General features: G+C 48.0%; 1 protein-coding gene across 3 annotated transcripts in view; it reads left to right on the plus strand.

Moving 5' to 3' along the window:
* The window catches only part of RIPOR1 (RHO family interacting cell polarization regulator 1), a 1,174,702-nt gene that overhangs the window by 753,607 nt on the left and 396,852 nt on the right, over window positions 1-24,243 (plus strand). For all 3 annotated transcript variants that reach the window (XM_069217674.1, XM_069217675.1, XM_069217673.1), the window contains exon 14: window positions 6,814-6,950. In XM_069217674.1, the coding sequence (XP_069073775.1) occupies window positions 6,814-6,950 (137 nt within the window). The remainder of the gene's footprint in view (window positions 1-6,813; window positions 6,951-24,243) is intronic.

Genomic DNA, 24,243 nt, shown 5'->3' on the forward strand with positions numbered 1-24,243 from the left:
CACTCCACTGTGCCCCACTCAGTCAAAAACAATCTGCCCCACTCCAATCCGCACCACTGCAGTCCTCCAAACTGCAATCTGCTGCACTTCAATCAAGAACAATCGGCTGCACTCCAATCTCAAATCCGAAACAATCCGCCCCACTTCAACCTTCCCCACTCCAATCTGTCCCACATCAGTCCAAAACAATCTGCCTAACTACAGTCCATACCAGTCTGAGCCACTTGCATCCAAAACAGTCGTCCCCACTCCAATCTGCCCACCCACTCCAGTCTGCCCCATTCCAATCAAAAACATTTGACTCACTCCAATTCACCTCAGTCCAATTTACCTCAATCCAATTCCATCCACCTCACCCTAGTCCAATCCACCCTACTCCAATCCATTCCCCCTCACTCCAGTGCAAAACAATCTACTCCACTCCAGTCCAAAACAATCTGCTCCATTCAATCCAAAACAATCCACCCCACTCCAGTCAAAAACAATCCGTACCACTCCAATCTCCCCAACCCCAATTCTAAACAATTTGCCCCACTTCAGTCCAAAACAATCTGCCCCACTCCAATCAAAAACAATCTGTCCAACACCAGCTAAAAAGAAACTGTCCTGCTCCAGTCTGCCCGCTTCAATCCAAAACAATCTGCCACATGCAAATCTTCCCCACTCCAGTCCAAAACAATCTACCCTACTCTAATCTGACCCACTCCAATCCAAAATAATCTGCCCACACCAATCCAAAACAATCTGCCCCACTCCAGTCTGCCACACTTCTGTTTGCTCCATTCCAATCCAAAACAATTTGCCCCACTCTAATCTTCCCCATGCCAATCCAAAATAATCTGGCCCTCTCAATCTGCCCCACTCTAGTCCCAGTCAGCCCTATGCCAATCCAGAACTATCTGCCCCACTCCAGTCAAAAACAATCTGCCACATTCCAGGCTAAAAAAGAATATGCCCAGTCCAGTTCAAAACAGTCTGCCCCCTCCACTCCATAACAACATGCCCGACTCCAATCCCAGTCTGTCACCAAACCATTCGAAAACCATCTGCCTCAATCTAAGCTAAAATAAATCTGCCCCACTCCAATTCAAAACAGTCTGTCTTACTCCTATCTGCCCAATTCAATTTAAAACAATCTGCCCGACTTAATCAAAAACAATCTGCCACACTACGAGTCCAAACCAATCTGCCTCACTGCAGTCCAAAACAATCTGTCCCACTCCAATTGGTCTCACTCCAGTCCAAAACAATCTACCCCACTCCAGTTTGTCCCATTCCAATGTTCTCCAGTCCAATCCAAAACAATCTGCCCCACTCCACTGTGCCCCACTTCAATCCAAAACAGTCTGCACCACTACAGTGTGCTCCACTCAGTCCAAAACAATCTGCCCCACTCCAATCCACACCACTTCAATCAGCCCCACTCCAATCTCTACTAATCCAATCCACCACACTCCAATTTCCCCCACTCCAATCCAGAACAATCTGCCACAATCCAATCTCCCCCCACTCCAATCTTAAAAAATCCGCCCACTTCAATCTGCCCCACTCAAATCTAAAACAATCTGCCCCTCTCCAATCTGTCCCACTCTAGTCCAAAACAATCTGCCCAACTCCAATCCGCTCCACTCCAATCTGAGCCACCTGCATCTAAAACAGTCTGCCCACTCCAATATGCCTACCCACCTACTCCAATCTGCCCCACTCCAGTTCGTCCCACTCCAATCCAAATCATTCGACCCACTGCAATCCTCCCCATTCCAATCCACCTCAATTCAATCTGCCTCAGTCCAGTTCCATCCACCTCACTCCAATCCACCAAAACACCAATGCAAAACAATCTGCCCCATTTCAAGACAAAATTATATTCCCCACTCCAACCCAAATAAATCTGCCCCACTTCAATCCAAAACAATCTGCACCACTCCAGTCTGCCCCACTCCAGTCTAAAACAATCTGCCCCACTCCAGTCAAAAACAATCTGTCCCACTCTAAGCTAAAAAAAAGAACTGCCCTGCTCCAGTTTGCCCCGTTCCAATCCAAAACAATCTGCCACACGCCAATCCAAAACAATCTGTACCACTCCCATCTGCCCCATTCCAATTCAAAACAATCTGCCCCACTCCAATCCGCACCACTCCAATCAGCCATGCTCCAATCTTTATCAATCCAATCCACCACACTCCAATTTCCCCCACTCCAATCCAGAACTATCTGCCACACTCCAATCTCCCCCACTCCAATCTGAAACAATCCGACCCACTCCAGTCTGCCCCACTCAAATCTAAAACAATCTGTCCCACTCCAGTCCAAAACAATCTGCCCAACTCCAATCCACTCCATTCCAATCTGACTACTTGCACCCAAAACAGTCTTCCTCACTCCAATATGCCCACCCACCCACTCCAATGTGCCCCACTCCGATGCAAAACAATCTGCCCCACTCCAGTCCAAAACAATCTGCCCCACTCCAATCTCACAAAATCTGCCCCACTTCAATCCAAAACAATTTGCACCACTCCAATCTCACAAAATCTGCCCCACTTCAATCCAAAACAATTTGCACCACTCCAATCTGCCCCACTCCAGTCCAAAACAATCTGCCCCACTCCAGTCTACAACAATCTGCCCACCTCCAATCAAAAACAATCTGTCCCACTCCAAGCTAAAAATAAAACTGCCCTGCTCCAGTCTGCCCCACTCCAATCCAAAACAATCTGCCCCACTCCATTGTGCCCTACTCAGTCCAAAACAATCTACCCCACTCCAATCTTCATTAATCAAGTCAGCCATGCTCCAGTCTTCCACACTCCAGTTTCCCCCAGCAATCCAGAACAATCCGCACCACTCCAGTCTGCCACTCCAATCCAAAACATTTGACCCACTCCAATCCACCTCAATCCAATCTACCTCAATCCAATTCCATCCACCTCACCCTAATCCAGTCCACCCCACTTCAATCCAATCCACCCCATTCCAGTCCAAAACATTCCTCCCCACTCCAGTCCAAACAAATCTGCCCCACTTCAATCCAAAACATTCCGCACCCCCCCCCAATCTGCTCCACTCTGATTCAAAACAATCTGCCCCACTCTGATTCAAAACAATCCGTCCCACTCCAAGGTAATAAAAATTGCCTGGCTCCAGTGTGCCCCGCTCCAATTTAAAACAATCTGCTACACACCAGTCTGCACCACTCCAATCCAAAACAATCTACCCTACTCCAAGCTGCCCCACTCCAATCCAAAATAATCCACCCCACACCAATCCAAAATAATCTGCCCCACTCCGAAACAAAACAGTCTGCCCCACTCCAATATGCCCCACTCCAGTTTGCTCCACTTCTATCCCAGCCAATCTGCCCCTCCCCAGTCCAAATCAGGGTGCCCCACTCTAATCCCAATCTGCTCCATGCCAATCCAAAACTATCTCCTCCACCCCAGTAAAAAACAATCTGCCCCATTCCAGGTTAAAAAAAAGTCTGCCCACTCTAGTCAAAAACAGTCTGCCCCACTCCAATCTGCTCCACTCAATCTAAAGCAGTCTGCCCTTCTCCAACCTGCCCCACTGAAATCCAGAACAGTATGACCCACTCCAATCCAAACCAATCTGCCCCACCTTAATCCAAAACAATTGTCCCCACTTCAGTTGGTTCCCCTCAAATCCAAAACAATCTGCCCCACTCCAGTCTGTTACATTCTACTGTCCCCCACTGAAATCCAAAACAATGTGCCCTACTCCACTGTGCCCCAGTGGAATCCAAAATAATCTGCCTCACTCCACTGTGCCCCACTACAATCCAAAACAATCTTCCCCACTCCATTCTGTCTCATTCCAGTCATCCCCACTCCACTCCAATCCAAAACAGTCTGCCCCACTCCAGTCCGCCCCACTCAGTCCAAAACAATCCGTCCCACTCCAGTCCGCACTACTATAATCTGCTATACTCCCATCTACCACACTCCAATCTTCCACACACCAGCCCAGAACAATCTTCCAAACTCCCCCATTCCAATCTGCCCACTCCATTCTGCCCCACTCAAATCCCAAACAATCTGCTTCACTCCATTCTGTCCTACTCCAGTCCAAAACAATCTGCCCAACCCCAATTGGCTCCACTCTAGTTTGAGCCACTTGTATCCAGTATGCCCACCCACTCCAATCTGCCCCACTCCAATCCGCCCCACTCCAGTCCTCTCCACTCCAGTTCAACCCACTCAATCCAAAACAGTCACCCCATCGCATTCCGCCACACTCCAATCCTCCTCAATCCAATCTACTCCAATCCAGTTCCATCCACCTCACCCCAGTCCAATCCACTTTACCACACTCCAGTCCAATACACCACTATCCACCGCACCTGGTGCAAAACAATCTTCCCCACTCCAGTCCAAAACAATCTGCCCCACTCCAATCCTAAACAATCTACCCCACCTCAATCCACTCCAATCTGCCCCACTCCAGTTCAAAACGATCCGCAACACTCCAGTCCAAAACAATCTGCCCCACTCCAGTCCAAAACAATTTGCCCCACTCCAGACAAAATAAATCTGCCCCACTCCAATCCTAAACAATCTACCCCACCTCAATCCACTCCAATCTGCCCCACTCCAGTCCAAAACAATCTGCACCACTCCAGTCCAAAACAATCTGATCCACTCCAGTCCAAAGCAATCTGCCCCACTTCAATCTCACCCACCCATATCGCCCACTCCAATCCATCCTACTCCAATCCACCCCACTCCAGTCTAATTCAACTCACCCCAACCAGTCAACTCCACTCATCCCATTTCACCCTACTCCAAACCACCCCACACCAATCCAATATAGTCTAATCCAATCTACCCCACACAAATTCAATCCACCGTGCACTAATCCATCCCACCCCATTTTACCCCATTCCACCCCAATCCGCCCCACTCCAATCCAATCTACCCAACTCCAGTCCAATCCAACCCACACCAATCCAACCCACTCCAACCTGGTACAACCCGTCCACCCACTCAAATCCATTGTAATCAAGTCCATCCCAATCCAATCTATCGCAACCCAGTTCACCCCATTCCAGCCAACCCACTTCAATCCAGTTGATCCCACTCCACTCCAATTCACCTTAATCCACCCCACCCCAATCCAGTCCACCTTAATCCACCTACTCCAATCCAGGACACCCTATTCCAATCAAGCCCACCCCAGTCCAATGAAGCCCCGTCCAGTCCATCCCGCTCCACTCCACTCCAATTCACCCCATTCCACTCCGGTCCAATCTACTGCAGTCCACCCCACTCAAGTCCAGTTCACTTAAATCCAGTCCACTCCACCCCATTCCAATCCACCTCATTCCACCCCACTCCAATCCACTCCGATTTGCCCCATCCCAATCCACCCGACCCAGTCCATCCCCCTCAATCCAACCAATCCCAATCCATTTCACCCCAATCCAATCCACCTCACGCCAGTCCAAACCACCCTACTCTGATCCAGTCAACGCCACTGCAATCCAGTCTACTCCAGTCCTCCCCACTCCACTCAAATCCAATCTACTGCACTCCAGTCTACCCCACTCCAGTCGACCCCACCTAATCCACCCCATGAAATAAACCTTGCTCAATACAGTTCACCCACTCCAACCCAGTCTACCTCACTTCAGTTCAATCCACCCCACTCCAAACCACCCCACCTCAATCCAATCTACCCCACTCCAAACCACCCCACCCCAATCCAATCCACCCAACTCCACTCCACCCCACACCACTCTAGTCAATCCATTCCACTCCAATCCACCCACTTTAGTCCAGTCCACCCCAGTTCAGTCTATTCCACCTCCCTGCAGTTCAATCTAATCCACCCCACTAAAGTTCAGTCCAATCTAATCCACCCCACTCCACTCAACCCCACTTCCAGTTCACACCACTTCAATCCATCCCACCCAGTCCTATCACTTTAATTCAATTCACCTACCCAATCCAATCTAATCTACCCCACTCCAGTCAATCTCACTGCATTCCACCCCAATTCAATCCAGCTCACCCCATTCAATCCACCCCATCAATTCCACCTACCCAATCCACTCCACCTGACACTACACCAATCCAATCCACCCTACTCCACTTTAATAGACTACCTTAATCTACCCCAACCCACTCCACCTTATTCCACCCCACTCTACACCACTTCACTCTACGACACTCTGCCACTAAAGCAATAAACCCTACTCCATTCTACTCAACTCTGTGACACTCTACTCCCCCACTCCACTCTACGACACTCTACTCCAGAAAATCCATTCTACAACACTACTCCCCCATTCCACTTTGTGACACTAACTTCTAGTCAACCCAAACAACAGCCACACTAGTGAACAAGATGGCAAAACACATTGTTAAGCTAATACCTTTTTGCATAGGCCAGACCTATTGGCTTTGCCAATGCCTGTTTAACTTGTGCATTGGTGCATAGTCAGCGAACAGTTTAAGATCTTAAGGACAGCAACCAAATGTTACATTTTACAACTGAAGATTGGATTTACAAATGTTTTAGAATGTCCATTGTCAGTAATGGTAAGTTTGTTTAGTGTTACTCCTGTAGCTCTCGCTCTGGAGAGTCTTCTGAAACCCCCTTAGTGTATTTGGAGAAACCTCTCAGAGAAGCATGAAAACGTATACTCTCCATGAAAAACAGTGGATTTGCATGTTTAGGTTCAGGGAATAATTATCTGAGCGTGGAGCTATCTGTGTGGGGTGCGTAAAAGTATTGCCTTCAACTCAGAAGTTTTAGCATCACTGTCTTATGACAATTATATTTATTTTGCAGCAGAAGCAAGGAATGTTCCGGAGTCGTGCTTCTAGCATCAGCCTGACAGTGGAGCATGCACTGGAGAGTTTTGACTTCCTCAACGCCACCTCGGATATGGATGACTCTGAGTATTCAGATGATGAAGGTTTGGAAAGGTGAGCGTGGATCCACAGAGGGTGTTTTGGAGAAATGTGTGTTTCTGGAGAAAGGAATGATGGGTCAGGGAGAGGAGGCTGTAGAGAAGTCATTGTAGGTACATACATTCATGGATCATAAGTAGGGCAGCATATGTAGTGTGATAGAGAAAGAGAGAAAGTTAGTCTATGAGAGGCTAGCCTATGGCAATTTGTGCCTGCTGCAGAAACTGGTATTATCAAGTAGTGAGTGTGTGTTCTAGAGACTTGGCAGAGTGTGGGGCATAGAGTATATTGTGCAGTAGTATAACTTTTCAGTAAAGAGGGATATGTGGAAGAAATGTTGATGTGGATCTAGAGTGCTTCTGACCAGAGAAGGTGTCTGGACATCTTTTCAGGAATTCCTACAGGAGTATGCCATGTCAGATTTTGCAGCAAATACCTGTTTTATACCAAGGAACAAGGAACCATTCATGTGAGCTATCATCACCCATCAACGTCAATGTCTATATACTACTGTGCTTTGCTGTGCTGTGCAGGCCTCTAGGAGAATTTCGCATATCATTTACAACAAAGTTAATTTTATCAGTACTTTCTAAGTATGTTATGGCATATTTGTTATACTGCGCCTTTCACTGTGAACTCCATACTGTGACATGGCAGAGCACTTTTCCCTTAAATTCCATGACCTCCATTTTTTCTGATACCATATAGTTGTCAAACGGGGCTAAATGTGAACTACATTACCTCCTCCTCTGTCTTCCTTATCCAAGTCCTTACCTCATGAGCATTTGTCTCAACTCATAAATCATTTATTTATGCAACCAAATACACTCCCATGCTTCCAATATGGTATTCTCCGTCCCTAGAAAAGGAGGAAATCACAATACCACTTCCTGGTTTTTATTCTGTCTCAGGAGACAGTTATATTTGCCTACACTAGTGGAATAAAGGTATGGTTGTTTTATTTTCTTGTTTATTACTTTTTAGGCCTGACTTGAATACTACTACTAAAATAATATGTATAATGTACTTACTGGGAGGTAACGGGCTTTCAGCCACCTCTCGTCATCCACTGGTCTGTTGTTGTGTCATTCACATTTTGCTCCCCCTCACTATAGCATACAGTATGGGACAATGTATCAGATTACTTCAGTGACTGGTTAACCTCACTTTGAGTGACTGCATTTTGCTTTTCACAGGGAGCACATATACACACAAGTGAAGCACCCTTCAGTGCCAATTTTTTTTGTTTTTAATTAAGAATGACTTTGTGTAGATTTTGTGTTTAGAACTTGAGGTGATAGCAGGAGGCATTCTCCAAGATGCGATCATAGATCACAGTTCACGCTTTATCATTTCCTGTCTCTTGCCAGTGCAGTTGTAAGTTCCTTTTGAAATGTCCCTTGTTTATCTGATTGCTGGTATTTCACAACATAACAGATTGCGTCCATTTAAAACTGTTCTGTATTACGTTAGTACATTTTTACTACACATGCAGTAAACAAACTAAAAGCCTTCTTTTTTTCTTTCCTACCTTCTTTCTTTCCACCTTTCTGTCTTTCTTACCTTTTGTCTGTTTTTCCTTCCTTATTTGTCTTTCCTTTCTTCTTTGTCCATTTTTCTTGCTTTTGCTCTTTCCTTCTGTCTTTATCTTCTTTTCTGATTTCTTTACTTCTTTCTTACCTTTTTCTTTCTTTCCTTCTTTCCTTTTCTTTCTTTTTTCATTCCATCTTTCTTTTCTTTTTCTTTTTCCTATTATTTGTTTCCTTTCTAAGTTTTTTCTTTCATTGTTTCTTTACGTTGATCCTTGTTTCTTTCCATATTTCCTTCTTTCCATCTTTTCTTTCTTTACTTCCATCTATCATTCCTTTTTTCCATCTTTTTATCCTTGTGTTTTTTTCTTGCTTTCCTTTTCTTTCATGTTTTCTTGATTTCTATACTATATTCTTTCCTTTTTCCCTTTTCTTTCTTTCTTTCTTGCTTTTTCTATCCCTTTCTTGTTTGCAATGCTTCCTTCTTTCAGTCTTTTTTTTACTTTTTCTCTTTATTTCTTTCTTTCTTTCCCACTTTCCTGTCTTCCCTGCGTCCTCCTTTCTTTCCTTCACTCTTTCCATACTTCTAGTCTTTCTTTTGTGTTTTCCTTCTTTCTTTCATTCTTTCTTCCTGTTTTGCTTCTTACCTTCTTTCTTTCTCAAAGGCAAGAAGCTGGCTGCCAATGGCAGAACGATTGGCTTTTTTGAGTCTAGTATAGCCAAGACCTTTTGATTTTAGTAAAATTATGTGTATGACATAGTTGTAGGGGTTTTCAGCCACAATTCATCCAATTGTCTCTGGTTTTGTCATTCACATTTTTCTCCAGCCCACGCAAGCATGCCTCAGGGGGCAATTTGTCAGCCCACTTCAGCCATTGGCTGACTTTACTATGAGTTACGGCATACTTCCCTTTCACAGTGAGCACATTGACATACAAAGTAGTTACCTTCAGTATCAGGGAGTACTGTGGTAATGTGTGCTACTTTTAGACTAAAGACATGTTTGCATGTAGTCAGTGTTTTTATTCTTTTAGATTAACAAATAACTAGCAGCTTACAGAACTGGAAAGTGTGGAAGACAAAACAAGATCTATGGGGTGGCCAGAGCTTGCTTCTTCTATTATGTTCTTACAGGATATACTTTAGTGGTTCTGATTGACTTGTAGAATGTTTCTGATCCAGCTAAACTGCATTTACTGAACCGTGCTCCTAGGGCAATAAAGGATTGTTGTATGATTTTTCTTAAACAGACATAAACATAAGAAGTACAAAATTAGTGGAAGAAACAACCAAACCTCTTAGGAACATACCATACATTCACATACTTATTCTATATTATACTTTCCTTTTGTGATATACTTCATTAGTGTGCGCCATCACTTGCACTTTAAAGCATTCAAGAGCACTGGTGTTGACTGGTTGTCCAATTTCCGAGCTATAGGTTGCCTAGTTTGAGTGAGGTTATATTGCATATGTCGACATTTATGTTCTTCTTTTGTTAAACACTTAGACCGATATTAAACACAGCGGAGATGAGCAAAGGGCTCTACTTCTCTTTTCTACTGACATATTTTGGTGATCAAATGTTGCCCCTGTGAGGTCTGGCATCTTACTGCTTTCTGTGTTGATTCTTTGGTGTTCCAGTTATTGAGATGTTGCCATCACCTTTTAGGGCAATATTATTTGAAGCATCCTCACCACAGTGTAACTAACTTAGTGTTCTGTAGACCACTGTCTCCAAAACTGGGTCGGGAAAGTCGAAGCAAAAAATAAAGATGCCTTTCAATTCTATGTTTATCTTGTCATATTTGCATGCTTCACAGACACAGGTCAAATGGCATGCTATGTCTTCTGACAAATTGCTGCTTATTCTTTTAATATTGGATTGATGTTTTCTTTCTCTGACTGCTAAGTGAGAAAAGTTTTTAAAGTGACTTTTTTGACAATCTTGCTGGAGTACAAGCACTGTGAAAGGAAAAGGCTGTAGGGTGTCAATTTATGCACCACACACAGTCTTGTCAAGTGCCACACATCAGGGGTCAGACCAACGCATTTTAGTGGTGGTGTCCACATCACCGCACTAAAATGAGTTACTCATACCTACTATAGCTCCTCTGAGAATTACAACTAGGTGCCTTGTATTATAACAAGTTCAGCTACTGCCAGCACTGCTGGGCTACTGGCTGTCCATCACCGCAATTAGGAGCTCATAACTAACTCCGCCAGGGCTGTTAGGGAAGGGCATTGTGACCTATAGTGTCAAAACTACACTAAAAACACAGATGGGGGCGTGGGCAAGATGGCGGCGTGATCGGACGCGTCTGTGGGCTCCGCGTCCTGGGCCTGAAAATACTGCATAGCAGCATTAGGACCCCCGTCTCGGCCCCCCCCCGGTGCTTCATGGTGCTGCCGCTGTGGGGGATGCTGGGAGAAGCGGGCTGGCTCTGCGGTGGGGCCGGTGGAGGAGCTGATTCCAGCTGGGCTGCTGAAGAGGCCTGCGGCGCAAGGGCCATGCTGGTTGGTGGGGGCCTGATCCTGGGCCCGCGTGTGGCAGGGTGAGTCCCGGCGAAAGGACGAGGCCCGGACGGAGGAGCGGGAGGACACGGGCCCTGAGGCAGTAGAGAGAGGTGAGCCGGGCATGCATTGGAACACTTGCACGGCGGCATGGACCAGGCTGCAGAGACAGCGCGGTGTGGGGGTTGGGCCCAGGCCTGACGACTGCGGCAGGGAGCGCCGACCCCCAGCCCCTCAAGACAGGGGAGACCCTACCCAGGGTCACTGGGGCCCTGCTGCATCATCGTCGGAGAGGAGTGGTGCGGACAGGGGTCGGGGCTCCTCCCCCCCTTTTCAGCATACATCTCGCCCTCGAGCAGGGCAACCCAGAGCACGGCGTGACAGGAGGCAATTGGTCGGCGATGCAGATCGGCCCACGGTTGCGGTGGAGGGGGGTTGCCTCCCCCCGAGGGGTTGCGCAAAAATCCCCCGCAAACAAAAACAGGCAATGGCCTCCTCCAAAGCAAAGAAGGAGTAGTTGGTCAGGGAGATGTTGGCCAGATCCACTCCAGCGCAGAGCAATCATACTGACGCCCCTACTCATTCACAGGGGATCGCTGACAAGGGAGATGTGGAGGACGATGAAACAGCACCAGTTACGAGAGGATTTCTTACCTCCCTATTCGACTCCCTGAAGACGGATCTCCAGGATCTGCGGAAGGATCTCTCAGGATATGCACGAGTTGCACTCTGACCTCAACTCACTGGGGAAGAGAGTGTGAGGTATAGAAGACAATGAGATATCCAGAGGAGAAGTTGTCGAACAACTACAATAAGAGATCCTTCGATTGCTAGAGACGCAGGAGCAACTGCAAAACGCAACTGAGGACCTGGAAAATCGCTCCCGCCACCACAACAATTAGAGGGGCCCCTAATGGGGCTGAAGGGGACGCTATTAGAGAGTATGCTACAGCCCTGTTCCGCTCGCTTCTGGGTCTAGAGAGTAAACAAGAGATCTTGCTGGACCAGTTCCACAGAACAGGCCGGCCGGGAGGGACCAGGTCACGCCCTCCAGACATTCTAGTTTGTATCCACAACTTCATGACCAAAGAAGACATCCTCCAAAAGGCGCAGAATCAACCTCAGATCCAGTTTAGGGGTCACACCTTATTGCTATATCAGGACCTCTCTCTGTTTACACTGCAGAGGCGGAGGGAGTCCATCACTGACTACCTCCGGTCTAACTCCACACCTTATAGCTGGGGTCACCCCTTAAGACTCATATTCCGTTGGGGTGACCAGACGCGACAAGTGAAAACAACTCATGAGGCCTGACGGATCCTAAACATGAAGGAGGACGATGCGGGGGGGGAAGCACCCAGCAAGCCACACTGGATGGAGGCAAAAGGAACGGAGATGAAGACCACCGCGACCATCGTTGGCGGAGAGAGCACTAGAGAGGCAATCTGTCCTGAATAGTATTGTTACCAGCACCAGTGCATAGCCATCGCCTGCTGCCGGTCGGCGGCGGGAGGATCCTTAGACCGCCCCTGATGTGACTGGCACTGACACGGGGCCGCTGGATGAGGTACTCAGACCTTACGAGACACCCCTGGACTGTGTCGGAAGACCCGTTCCTTCTGGAATTCATATAGAGGACTTGGTTTTTGTTAGATGTGCACCTGTTGTGCCATTTTGTTATTATTAGTATGCTCTTCCCACATGAAATGCCATAAGGCACAAATGCCTGCAGACTTCTGCATAGGCATACAGTACAGGGTTACTCCTGTATCCTGGCTCCTCATGATGCACAGATACCATAGCTTACCACCTCCCACTCACACATTTGACACTTAAGTGCCTGAGGCTCAATGTCCGAGGCCTTAATAATCCCTCAAAGCGGCTGACAATCCTTTCCTTCCTCGAGCAGTCAGAGAGCCACATATGCCTACTACAAGAGACACACTTGCTATCCAAAGACACCTACCGAGTGTGCTCAAAACGGTTCCCTCAACAATACTGGTCTTCAGCTTCCACGAAACACAGCAGGGTGGCGATCTTGGTTTCTAAGACATTCTCTGGGGGATTCCTCACCAAGGTTCATGAGATAAAAGGTGGATATTTAGCCTACAGGGTGCGGATAGAATGATTCCATTTCACAATAGCTACTATTTATGCGCCTAACACACAGCAAGAGGCATTCATGACACAGGCTTTCTCCCCTACATTGACCACCCCTAACACAGCAATACTCGTGGGGGGGGGTGACTTCAACCTCGTTATGGACAACGAGCTAGACCGGTCAGTTCACCGACATGGGCAGAAGGGTGCTCTTTCCCCAGCAGGCCTTCACTGGCTCGCAGACTTTGACTTAGAGGATGTCTGGAGAGGGGCACATGCGAACATCCGAGATTATACTTTTTACTCGTCAGCCACAAAAACCTATACACTCATAGACTACTCCCTGGCTCTTCTGAGTTCCGAGCCTGGGTTCAGGAGACTACATTAGAGCCCCAGACGTTGGCAAATCATGCCCCTATAACTTTAACTGGCCAAATTGACATCAATTGTACTCGGGCCCCGGATGGAGATTCCGGGACATGTTCCTAAAAAACACAGAGTGTAGTAGACGCGTTGAGACACACCATCACAGATTACCTTAGCCGAAATGATGAAGGGTACACCTCTTTAGCGACACTTTGGGAAGCTCTTAAAGCAGTGGTGCGGGGAGAAGTGATCTCTTTCTGCAACCGAAAACAAAGCCTGGAAAGAACAGAGGGCATTGCTAGAGCAAAAAGTAGCTGTTCTGGAATGCTCCCACAAATGCACAAGAGCCCCAGGAGTTTGGAGGGAATTGGAGAAAGCCCGCCTCCAACTGAAACAATTAGATTGGGATTGAGCCGAATACGCTATAGCGCGGCTCAAATATAAATATTATATTGTGGGAAGCTTCTCGCCCACAAACTAAGGGCCAACACCATCAAGATGGTACGCTCCTCTTCTCTGGGAGAGGCGCGTACAGACTCGCAAATTGCAGATGCGTTCTCTGAATTTTACAGAGAGCTATACACAGCAGATACCGCCATCACTCTAGATCCCTCCGCATACCTCACTAACTGCACATTTCCACTCTCACTGAGAGAAGCAACCCTTCTCGACAAACCAATCCAGATAGAGGAAATTATATCGGCCATCTCTCGTCTCAAAACAGGGAAGTCGCCTGGCCCGGATGGCTACACCCCTCTTTTTTACAAAACGTTCTGCCCGAATTGGCTCCAGCACTCACTAGTTTAATTCCTTTTCTGAGACCAATGCAGTCACCCCCAGTATGCTGGATGCGACTATCACTGTAATTCACAAGCCAGGAAAGAATCCAGAGGAATGCGGCTCATAACGGCCCATCTCCCTTCTAAACATAGATGCCAAGCTGTTCACTGGCATCTTGGCGCAACGCCTCAACCCCTACATGCCTGAGCTGCTTGACCCGGACCAAGTGGATTTCATGCCCCACCGACAATGCGGGCACTATAGGAAGTGGCTCTTACACCTTATAGATAAAACACATAGGTCGTACAGAGAGGCGCTCATCCTCACTATTGACGCAGAGAAGGCGTTTGACAGTGTGCACAGGCCCTACCTCTTCTAGGTGTTGGAGCGCTTCAACGTTGGACCATCACTCCTGAATTGGATAAAATGTGCATATAAAGAACCCAAAGCAGCTGTCAGAGTCAATGACACCTTGTCTTCGCCATTCCCGATTCGGTGAGGAATGAGACAGGGCTGCCCACTCTCCCCGCTTCTCTACATGGAGCCTCTAGCACAGAGACTATGGGCCAATCCCCTTGTAGCGGGCATTAACTTTGGGGGTGACTACCACCTAATTAGCCTCTATGCCGATGACGTGAACCTTACGCTGTCAGAACCTATGGTTTCACTATCGGTGCTAACCGATGGCGTTCATGAATTCGGATCCATATCGGGCTTTAAAGTGAATATGCAAAAGTCGTAAATTCTGAATCTCTCGGTCCTCCCCACAATTGAGGAGGAACTACACTCAAAACTCCCCTACGCTTGGATGTCATCGCATGTCCCGTACCTTGGCATTGATCTAGCAAATATGGCCACAAAAACAGTTCACAAGACCTACGCTGCCGCCTCCAACGTCGTATTGAAGGAACAAACTTTCATGGTTAGGTAGAATAGCTGCAATCAAAATGACAATCCTCACGCGCATACTCTACTTATTTCAAGCAATCTCCCTTGCCCCGCCACCTAAAACCATAGTTGCACTTCAGTCGGCGATACTTAAATTCATATGGGACCGGAAACCGGCACGCATTTCGTGTCGCACCTTGTATCTTCCTAAGACAAAAGGGGAGCTGACGGTCCAGTGCCTCTTGAGATACTATCAGGCGACTCAGCTGCGGTTCCTGCTGGAGTGGAGCCGCCCGCTCACCGAGAAACACTGGTGTTTCATGGACCAAGCTGTTGCAGGGTCACATATATGGAAGGAGCCCTGGCTGCAGCGTAGACACAGAGCTGTAGGGCTATATTCTTACCCTATCACTAGCACAACATTCCGGGTCTAGGGCTTAGTGGCCACCAGGAACGGTATGACGTCCTTTCCCTCCCCTGTGACTCCGATTTGCGCGAACCATGACTTTGCCCCTGGCCTGAAGGCAGAGGGCTTTCACTTATGGCTTGACGGGGGATGCAAGAGGTTGGGGAGCCTATTTGACCCGGACGGCATTATACCCTTTGATCGCCTAAAAGATGCTTATTGCCTCACAGAGGCAGATAGGATGACATACTACCAAGTTAGACATTGGGTGCTCCAACCAACAGTCAAGCTCCTTGTGGCGAGAAGTGGCTATTGCTTAAAAAAGATGACAAGCGGCTGATTTCCAAGCTTTATAAACACCTTACAATCACCACATCACTACCTAAAACCAAGGAACAAAAAAGGTGGGAAGCTGAGGTGAGGAGGGACCTAACGGAAGAGGAATGTAAAGGCATTCACTACAGAGCACATCACACAGCTCACAACATGTCAGGTGCTGAAACAGCCTGTAAAATAGCAACTTATTGGTACTATGCCCCCACGAGATAACATTTGTGGGACCCCACTAAAACTGAACTCTGCTGGAGGGGGTGCGGAAACACAGGCACACTCATACACCTGCTATGGCATTGTCCCAAGCTGAAATGATACTGTAGTAGCATCCTAGATGAAATCGAGAGGGTATTCCACATGGAGATTCCCAGACTCCCAACATATACCATCCTGGGCTTACCCAATCGTCTCTCCTTCCCTCTCTGATCCCTACGGGGACGGCAGATCGCCCTTGCCCTGAATGCTGCCCACCAGACGATGTTAGCCCTGAGGGGCACGGACAGGATTCCAAGCCACACATCGTGCCTGCACAAATTATGGTTTATTTTAGGGATGGAGAAACTATCTCTGGCAGCGGAACAGCGAGCAGCAGAAGTTTTCACACTATGGGAGCCCTTTATACAGATTCTGTCTGCTGAATTTAATGCACTCACTTGACCTGCATAATTAAAGACCCTGCTTCTGCTAAAAGAGATGTGATGCTCCTGACTATAGCTGGAACTACTCGTATGTCTTCTGGGTTGTGGAGGGAATTGGACAACTAGTTTGTGTGCTTGTGGGGGTGGGATTCAGGGGGACTCTTGACATAACAGCGGGAGGAGTGCCTAACTTTCACCAGTTGTTTTTGTTGACTGTTTTGTACTTAAATGCATACGGGACAATGGTTACAACATTACCCTCTGAAGAAACCCTCAACAGCTTGCATAAGATGGGAGTGCTACTAACGCTGCCAGCCTGTAAGGTAGTAGGCATATAGCTGTGTACATTTTTTTTTTCTCTTTCTTTAAACCAAAATATCAATAAATAGATTTGGTCCATAAAAACACAGATGACTTTCACCCGCAGCTAAAATAAATTTGCATCTGGCCCGGTCCTCCACACTGTCACATGGAATCACTGCAGAACATCAAATAACAGCCAGGATCTGGCACTTCTGTTCTGGCACCAGAAAGAATGCAATCATTGGCCCTGCCTGTGACTTATTTTTATTTGTTTTCCTCTTACTGTGCCTACCAACGCAATCAGCACGGTGTGACCTTCACAGTGTTATCTCTATGGTTATGCAGCTGGCAGCCAGTTGTCAGAGGCACAGTGAAGGATTGGTCTTGCCGCCATGTGCAGCCCAGACCCTCTGTGACCATTTCTTGTGCACTATAGACAGCCCTGCCCAAAAGTAGTAAGCAACTAAGGGCCTGATATAGAACTCGGTGGACTGATTACTCCGGATATCCCGTCCACCAAAATCTAAATCCTATAGCATATAATGGGATTTAGATTTCAGTGGAAAGGATATCCATCACTGTTGTGACGGAGTAACCATCCGCTGAGTTCTAAATCAGGACCTTAGTCCTCACCTGTGCCCAGCCTCCGATCATGGAGGAGAGTCCCTGTGGACTGTACAGTTGGCAGTGGCAGGCACATTTTAAAGGTGGCACTGCCAGCCTGCAGCTAGGATCACAAATCGTACAGAGACAGTGACAAAGGAGGACAAAGAGCAGCCTTTTGTGGCAGGCTCTGGGCCTGTAACCTGCAGTCTGGTCCAGCACACTAGGTTTGACGACGCGCTCTGCAGGCTTAGCCTGGCAGCAACTTCAGGATACCACAGATGAGTCCAGCAGAGCTGATCACTCTACTAACATGAGAGCAGCGGGGAGCAGAACCAGATTGGGGTAGGGGAGGTTGGGGGAGAGAGAGTTAAAGACATGGCTGAAAGGATTTTTTTTTTCAGCGCTGTTTTTGATTGTCTTCACCTTCAGGTAACAACATATGTAATCCAACCAATGCAGCTGTCTATGAGTGTAACCAGACAGTAAAGGAGAGGGGGTTTAACGGCTTGTGTGTGTATAGTGTTACCAGGTTCCAGCCCATGACTTAAAGCACAATGACTATGCAACTCATTATTTTAGCACAGTATAGGATGTCATTCGAAGTGTCAAACAACTTGCTTTGGAATGTCACTCATAAGTACACTGAACCAATGGAAATGTCACACATTAGCAATCTGAATACTTGGCAGCTGTGCACCCAAAATGTAAATGCCTGTAAATGAACTGTAGGCATTCAATAGTAAGGAAAGCAAAATTAATCACATGTTTGTTTAATTCTGAAGGTGCTGGAAACAGATTTTAATAGAATCAGTGGTAGGTAGCAGGGGTCACACTGCACTTCTCCTGGATCTGTCTTCAGTACCCCCGGTAATATGACTAGTGATGGAGAGCAAAATGCAGGTTTCCACTTTCGCCAGAGAAAAGTATTGTACTTCTATTCACGTTTAAGATTTTAAAGGAGCCAGGAGCTTGTGCTTGCTTAATATTTTGTGTAAAGTCCTCTGTTTTTGTTTTTTAGCACATAAGTTATAGCTCTCATTGCTTTAAAAACTATTATGTAACAGTGGAGACCAATCCAACATTTTTTAATTGATTCCGTCTTAAGTTGTTTAAGGTTAGCTGATGAAATAATGTTCAGTTGACAGCCCTTGCCATGTATGGTAGTTTATTTGGTAGCCATAATGCTTCCTTATGTATGCCACTGTTCCAGTGTTGCCCCCATCGGGGCAGAACATGGTTACCCATTGTTGCATAAACAAGACCCATTCATGCAAGTGCTGTGATATGTTGTAAGCTTGCCTAGAATCGGTTCATGTGTTCTGTGTATGATAAAGACACTTCTACCTCAGTCGCCCGAAAGATATATGGAAGCAATATCAGACCTTCTTGGCACCCCCTAGGGAGGAAGATAGAGCTGGAACCCAGTGGGCGCCTGGCGAGCAATGCCAGTTAGCCGGACTGCCTTACACATGCCTTGTACATAGTTATTTAGCCTGCAGTAGTTACAAGGCACATGTAGTTGTGTCTGCTGTGTAGACTTACTTGGAATTATACCAGTGTGCCTGCTTTCCCCGGGGTGGGAGGAATCTTTGTGCTATAGCCACACTCAAAATATGTATGTACCAGCAGTACTGTCCTGCTCCATGACTGCACTATTGCTACCCTGTTTTTTTCGCTTGTGAACCATGGTTGGTATTACTTTGATCAGACTGTGTCACACCAGTGCGATTTGTTCCAGTGTGTTATGTACTGTTACTTAAAATTCAAAATAAAGTATAAAAAAAGGCACATCTGATAGAGACATCTAGTTGCAGATGTATTACCTTGTGAATTTCCCTAGGGGTTAGTCTGAATCCAGAATTGTTTTCTTTGGCAGTACCTCTGTACACTGCTAGGTGGCATTGATCAGCTCTAGGCCTGTCGTCAGCACCATTTGCACTGGATATGACGTTGCGGGTCCTAAATAAGCGCCACCATGGAATGCAACTGTCTGTTGTTTTCTTTCCGTGTCAGCCAGCGCTGATCCAAAGAGAGTTACCCTATATCCACTTTTTGACAGGTCTTTTTAAACTTTTGTTGAGTCTTTTTTTGAGCTGTATAATTTCTGGTGCCTCTAGGAAGACCGAGTTCAAGCCCTGCTGATCGTGTCATTGGGCGATGTTGGTGACAGATCCGCACCTTGTGTGCCTTTGTGGTCTAGAGAGCAACCACGACCCCCGAAATTGTGCTCCGAGTGCTGGGCTATGAATCCAAAGGCCTTGAGGGAGCAGTCCCTAAAGCTGATGGTGGCCTTGCGCTCCGCTTAAGTCCCAATCTCATTCGAGAGGAAGGTCTTGGGATCAGTCGCAGAGCCCCCATCTTCTTTGTACCACTGCCAGTCCTCTGGACTTTCGGGTAAGTCGAGGCATCAGAAGAAGTTAAGGAAGGTCAAACGTTCTTCAGCTTCATGTGATCTGTTGGCAAACAAGACAAGGGAAAGGGAGCACCATTGCTCAAGGCCTCCATCTGCGGAGCCTCAGTTTGGCCGACCCCGTTTCCCCAAGTTTTCAGGAGCCAGAGCGACCCCTTCCTAGCTAAAAGAATTTCATAAGGCCATGCATATCATCTTTGGGCAATCCGACTCCACTGGTGTGCCTTGAGGGTGCTGCGTAGTCAGACTGGGTCCCATTGGGTTCCACACCGGCGGCTTCGGCCTCGCATCCGAGACGCACCCATGGATCAATTCCTGAATCTGAACCCTCGCCGGTCATACCACGACGACCTTTCTCTGGCGCTGGTTCCAACTTTGATGTTCCCAGCTCCGCCTGTGCCCCCCAGGCGGCACCACCCCATCCTCATTGCCAACTCTGACACAGAACCGGATGGGCGTTGTACAATGCCAACTCCGCCCCGGCATGGTCCATGCCCCCTATGTTGGATACTGAGCCCTGTTATTATGGGCTAGGGTATGGTGAGGAAGGGGAGGGGTCTTTGGATCCTTTTGAAAACCAGCTCCGAGACCCCGTGGTCCTAGTGTACAGACCTGGCTTAAGCCAGTGGCCTGTATACCTCCCCAGATATTGGCATGCTCTCTCTTCCTACTGTGGCTACGGAGGAGGGTGCATCGTATTCAATAGTGGCGCAGAGAGCAGCTGAAGTCTTGAAGTTTCAGCTGCCTTCGGTGGCACTCAGGACTGACCTCCTGACACAGTTGCTTCAGCCTGGAGCTTCATCCACAGATTGCCTGCTCCACTTTAATGAAGCACTTAGCGAAATCCTTCTGAGTACTTGGTCCAAATCCAGCACAGGGGCTCATGTGAACAGGACTATTGTCCACCACCATCGTCCTGTACCGGGTGACCCAGGTTTCCTGTTGCAACATCCCACCCCTGAGAGCTTGGTTATCCAAGTCTCCACTTCCCAGGGTGAGTGCCCTTCCGCACCCCCGAATAGGGAATCATTTAGGAAGATGCTTTCCTCTGCCAGCCTGGCATTGCGGTCCGTGAACACTGCTTGCCATTTGGGCTCTTATTCCCACATGCCATGGGATATGGTTGCGCAAACGCTGCCACAGGTCCCAGAGGAGGCCCGGGATGTACTTTCCAAAGCAGTTGTTGGTGGGAGAGATGCAGCAAAGTTCACTATCCGATGTGGGCTGGAGACGACTCATGGGGCAGAGCGGTTGCATCAACCGTGGCCCTTAGGCGCCACGCCTGGTTGAGGACGTCTTGTTTTTCAGGGGATGTCAAAGGCACCTGTATGGACATGCCCTTTGATGGCACCCATCTTTTGGAGACAAAGCAGACTCAGTTCTCGAGTGCTTCAAGGATTCTTGTGCTACGGCCAGGTTCTTGGGCCTTGCAGCAGCCCCTCCACCTTCTCAGTCTGCTTTTCGCCCCTTTCATGGCTATGGAAGGGGCACCCAATCACGTCCGTTCCCCTCCAGCCACCATGCTGTGCATGCTGCCCATCCTCTGCATGGCTGGGGATGTGGTATCCACTGCCCTCTTAAATCAGGGAGCCAGCAGACTGGGCCATCCACTGATGCCCCCCCCCCTACTCTGCAGCTTTCTCTAAACCTTCCTAGTCTGACAGTTTCCCACCAGGGAGTAGTTGGAGGCAGGATCCGCCATCACCTGCTCCGCTGGCAGTCCATCACGTCAGACAGGTGGGTTTTGAAGCTGTTCCGTATCACTTGGCACTTCTCTAAGAGGAAGTTATGGATCTCTTGGCCAAGGGAGCAATAGAGAAGGTCCCTGTTCCAGAAGTAGGTTGTGCTTGTCATTTCAACTACTTTCTGGTGCCCAAAAAGGACAAGGACCTCCACCCGATCCTAGACCTTCGAGTCCTCAACTTTTTTCTCAGGAAGGAGAAGTTCAAAATGCTCACTCTGGCTCAGTTTTTATCTGCCCTGGAGACTGGATGGTTGTGTTGAACATATCCTCGTCCTGCCTGCCCACAGACATTAGTTGCACTTCACGGTAGGCAACAAGCACTTCACCTCACTTCAGTTCACCATGCTCCCTTTTGGCCTTACCAGCGCCCTTCAGGAGTTCACCAAGGTGGTGGCAGTCGTCACAGCTTATCTGTGCAGGTCAGGGGTTTCATTCTTCCCCTATCTCGACGACTGACTGTGTAAGGCAGGCTCCACCAGGCTCTCGTCCCCCACCCCCAGACTACAGCAGACCTCATGCATTCACTGGAGTTCACTATAAATGTACTAAAGTAACAACTGACTTCCTCTCGGACGCTCCCTTTCATTGGAGTTATTCGGGACACAGAGCAGTTTCAGACTTATCTTCCTGAGTGGCGAGTTTAGGATATTCAGGCTATGATACTGATGTTTCAGCCTCAAACCTGGATTTCGGTGTGAATGACTCTGAAGCTGCTGGGCCTCATGGCCTCCAGCATCCTGCTATTGATGCATGCCAGATGGCATATGCAGGCTCTGCAGTGAAACCTGAAGTTCCAGTGGGCGTAGCATCAGGGGAATCTCTCCGACATGGTCCAGATCTCAGAGGGGACTGCTCAAGATCTGCATTGGAGGCTAACAAACAGCGATTGGGCCAGAGACAGATACCTCTCCCTTCCCCAACTAGATCAGATGTGTCACTTCTGGGATAGGGCGGCCACCTTGGAGAAGCGGAGATCAGAGGAGTATGGTCTCTGGCGCAGTCTGGACTCCACATCAACCTGTTGGAGCTTCGGTCAGTCGGACTGGCATTGAAAGCATTTCTTTCCTCTCTCAAAGGAAAGGTAGGACAGGTGTTCACGGACAACACCACAACCATGTGGTACAGCAACAAGCAGGGCACAGAGTGGGATTGTGGACCCTTTGTCAAAAGGCTCTGTGCCTCTGGATGTGCCTAGAACATCAGGGTATGTCCCTGGTGGTTCAAATCTGGCGGGCTCTGTGAACATCAGAACAGACAAACTCAGCCGATATTGCTTAGTAGATCACAAATGGTGTCTCCATCCGGAGATGGCACAAGGCTACTTTCAGCAGTGGGGAGAGTCTGGGTTAGATCTGTTTGCCTCCGTACAGAAAGTGTAATGTCTGCAGTGTTTTGCGTTGGCGTTTCCAAGGCGGCAGTCGCTCGGCTATGCTTTTTGTCTCAAGTGGAGCTCAGGCCTCCTGTGCACCTTTCTGCCTATACCACTTTTGACCAAAGTTCTCAAGATGATCAAGAATGACCTGGCCCAAGTTATTCTGCAAACGTCTGCAGCGAATACAAAACGCCTCCACCCGCCTCATCCTCGACATACCCCGCAACAGCCACATCTCCGCCCACCTGAGACACCTACACTGGCTTCCCGTCAACAAAAGGATCACCTTCCAGTTCCTCACCCACGCACACAAAGCCCTCCACAACAAGGGACCCGAATACCTTAACCGTCGCCTCAGTTTCTACACGCCCACCCGTCAACTTCGCTCCACCAACCTCGCACTCGCCGCCGTCCCTCGCATCCGCCGCACCACGGCAGGTGGGAAATCATTCTCCTACCTGGCGGCCAAGACATGGAATTCCCTCCCCACCAACCTCAGGACCACCTCGCATTCCGGAGGCAACTCAAGACCTGGCTCTTCGAGCAGCAGTAACCCCCTAGCGCCTTGAGACCCTCATGGGTGAGTAGCTCGCTTTATAAATGTTTTTGATTTGATTTGATTCTTGTGGCTCCGGACTGGGCAGGGAGAGCCTGCTATCATGAGCTACTGAGCATCAAACCACCAATCACTCTGCCCCTTCAGAAGAATTTTCTGTCAAAGCAGCAGAGGGGAGTTCTCCACTCGAACCTGCCCAACCTCCGCCTTCTTGCGTGGAGATTGGGCTGTAACAGTTCACCGCTTTTGACCTTCTGCCTCAAGTCTGAAATATTATCTTGGCAGCCAGGCATCCCTCCATCAAAATTGTTTACATCTGGGGTTGTAAGAAATTTGTGGCATGGTGTACAGACAAGTATGTTGATCCGCTTTCTGCCCCTCTTTCTGAGTGTCTCTTCTTTATACTTTCTTTGGCCCAACAGGACTCTGCTGTGGGCACTCACAAAGGTTACTTGTCTGGTTTCTCTGAGTTCTTGAGGTTGCCTGATCAACCTTCTTTTTTTAAGTCTCCAATTGTAATTAGGCTCCTGAAAGGCCAAAAGTGGTCACATCCTTTCATGTAGGCAATCCATCACCTTGCCTACTTTTTACACAGCCCCACATCCCTCTAAGGAAGAGGAGAGACCACCACCTGGTCCCATAAAGAGCATTGGCATTCTAAAAAGTTCCAGGTGGATGATCAACTCTTTGTCTGTAATGTGGACCATCTCCAGATGGGTTGTACTTTGTATTAAAATCTGCAGCGCACTAGCCAAAAAGCAAC

This window comes from Pleurodeles waltl, chromosome 12 (assembly GCF_031143425.1).
Source record: "Pleurodeles waltl isolate 20211129_DDA chromosome 12, aPleWal1.hap1.20221129, whole genome shotgun sequence".
NCBI lineage: Eukaryota > Metazoa > Chordata > Amphibia > Caudata > Salamandridae > Pleurodeles > Pleurodeles waltl.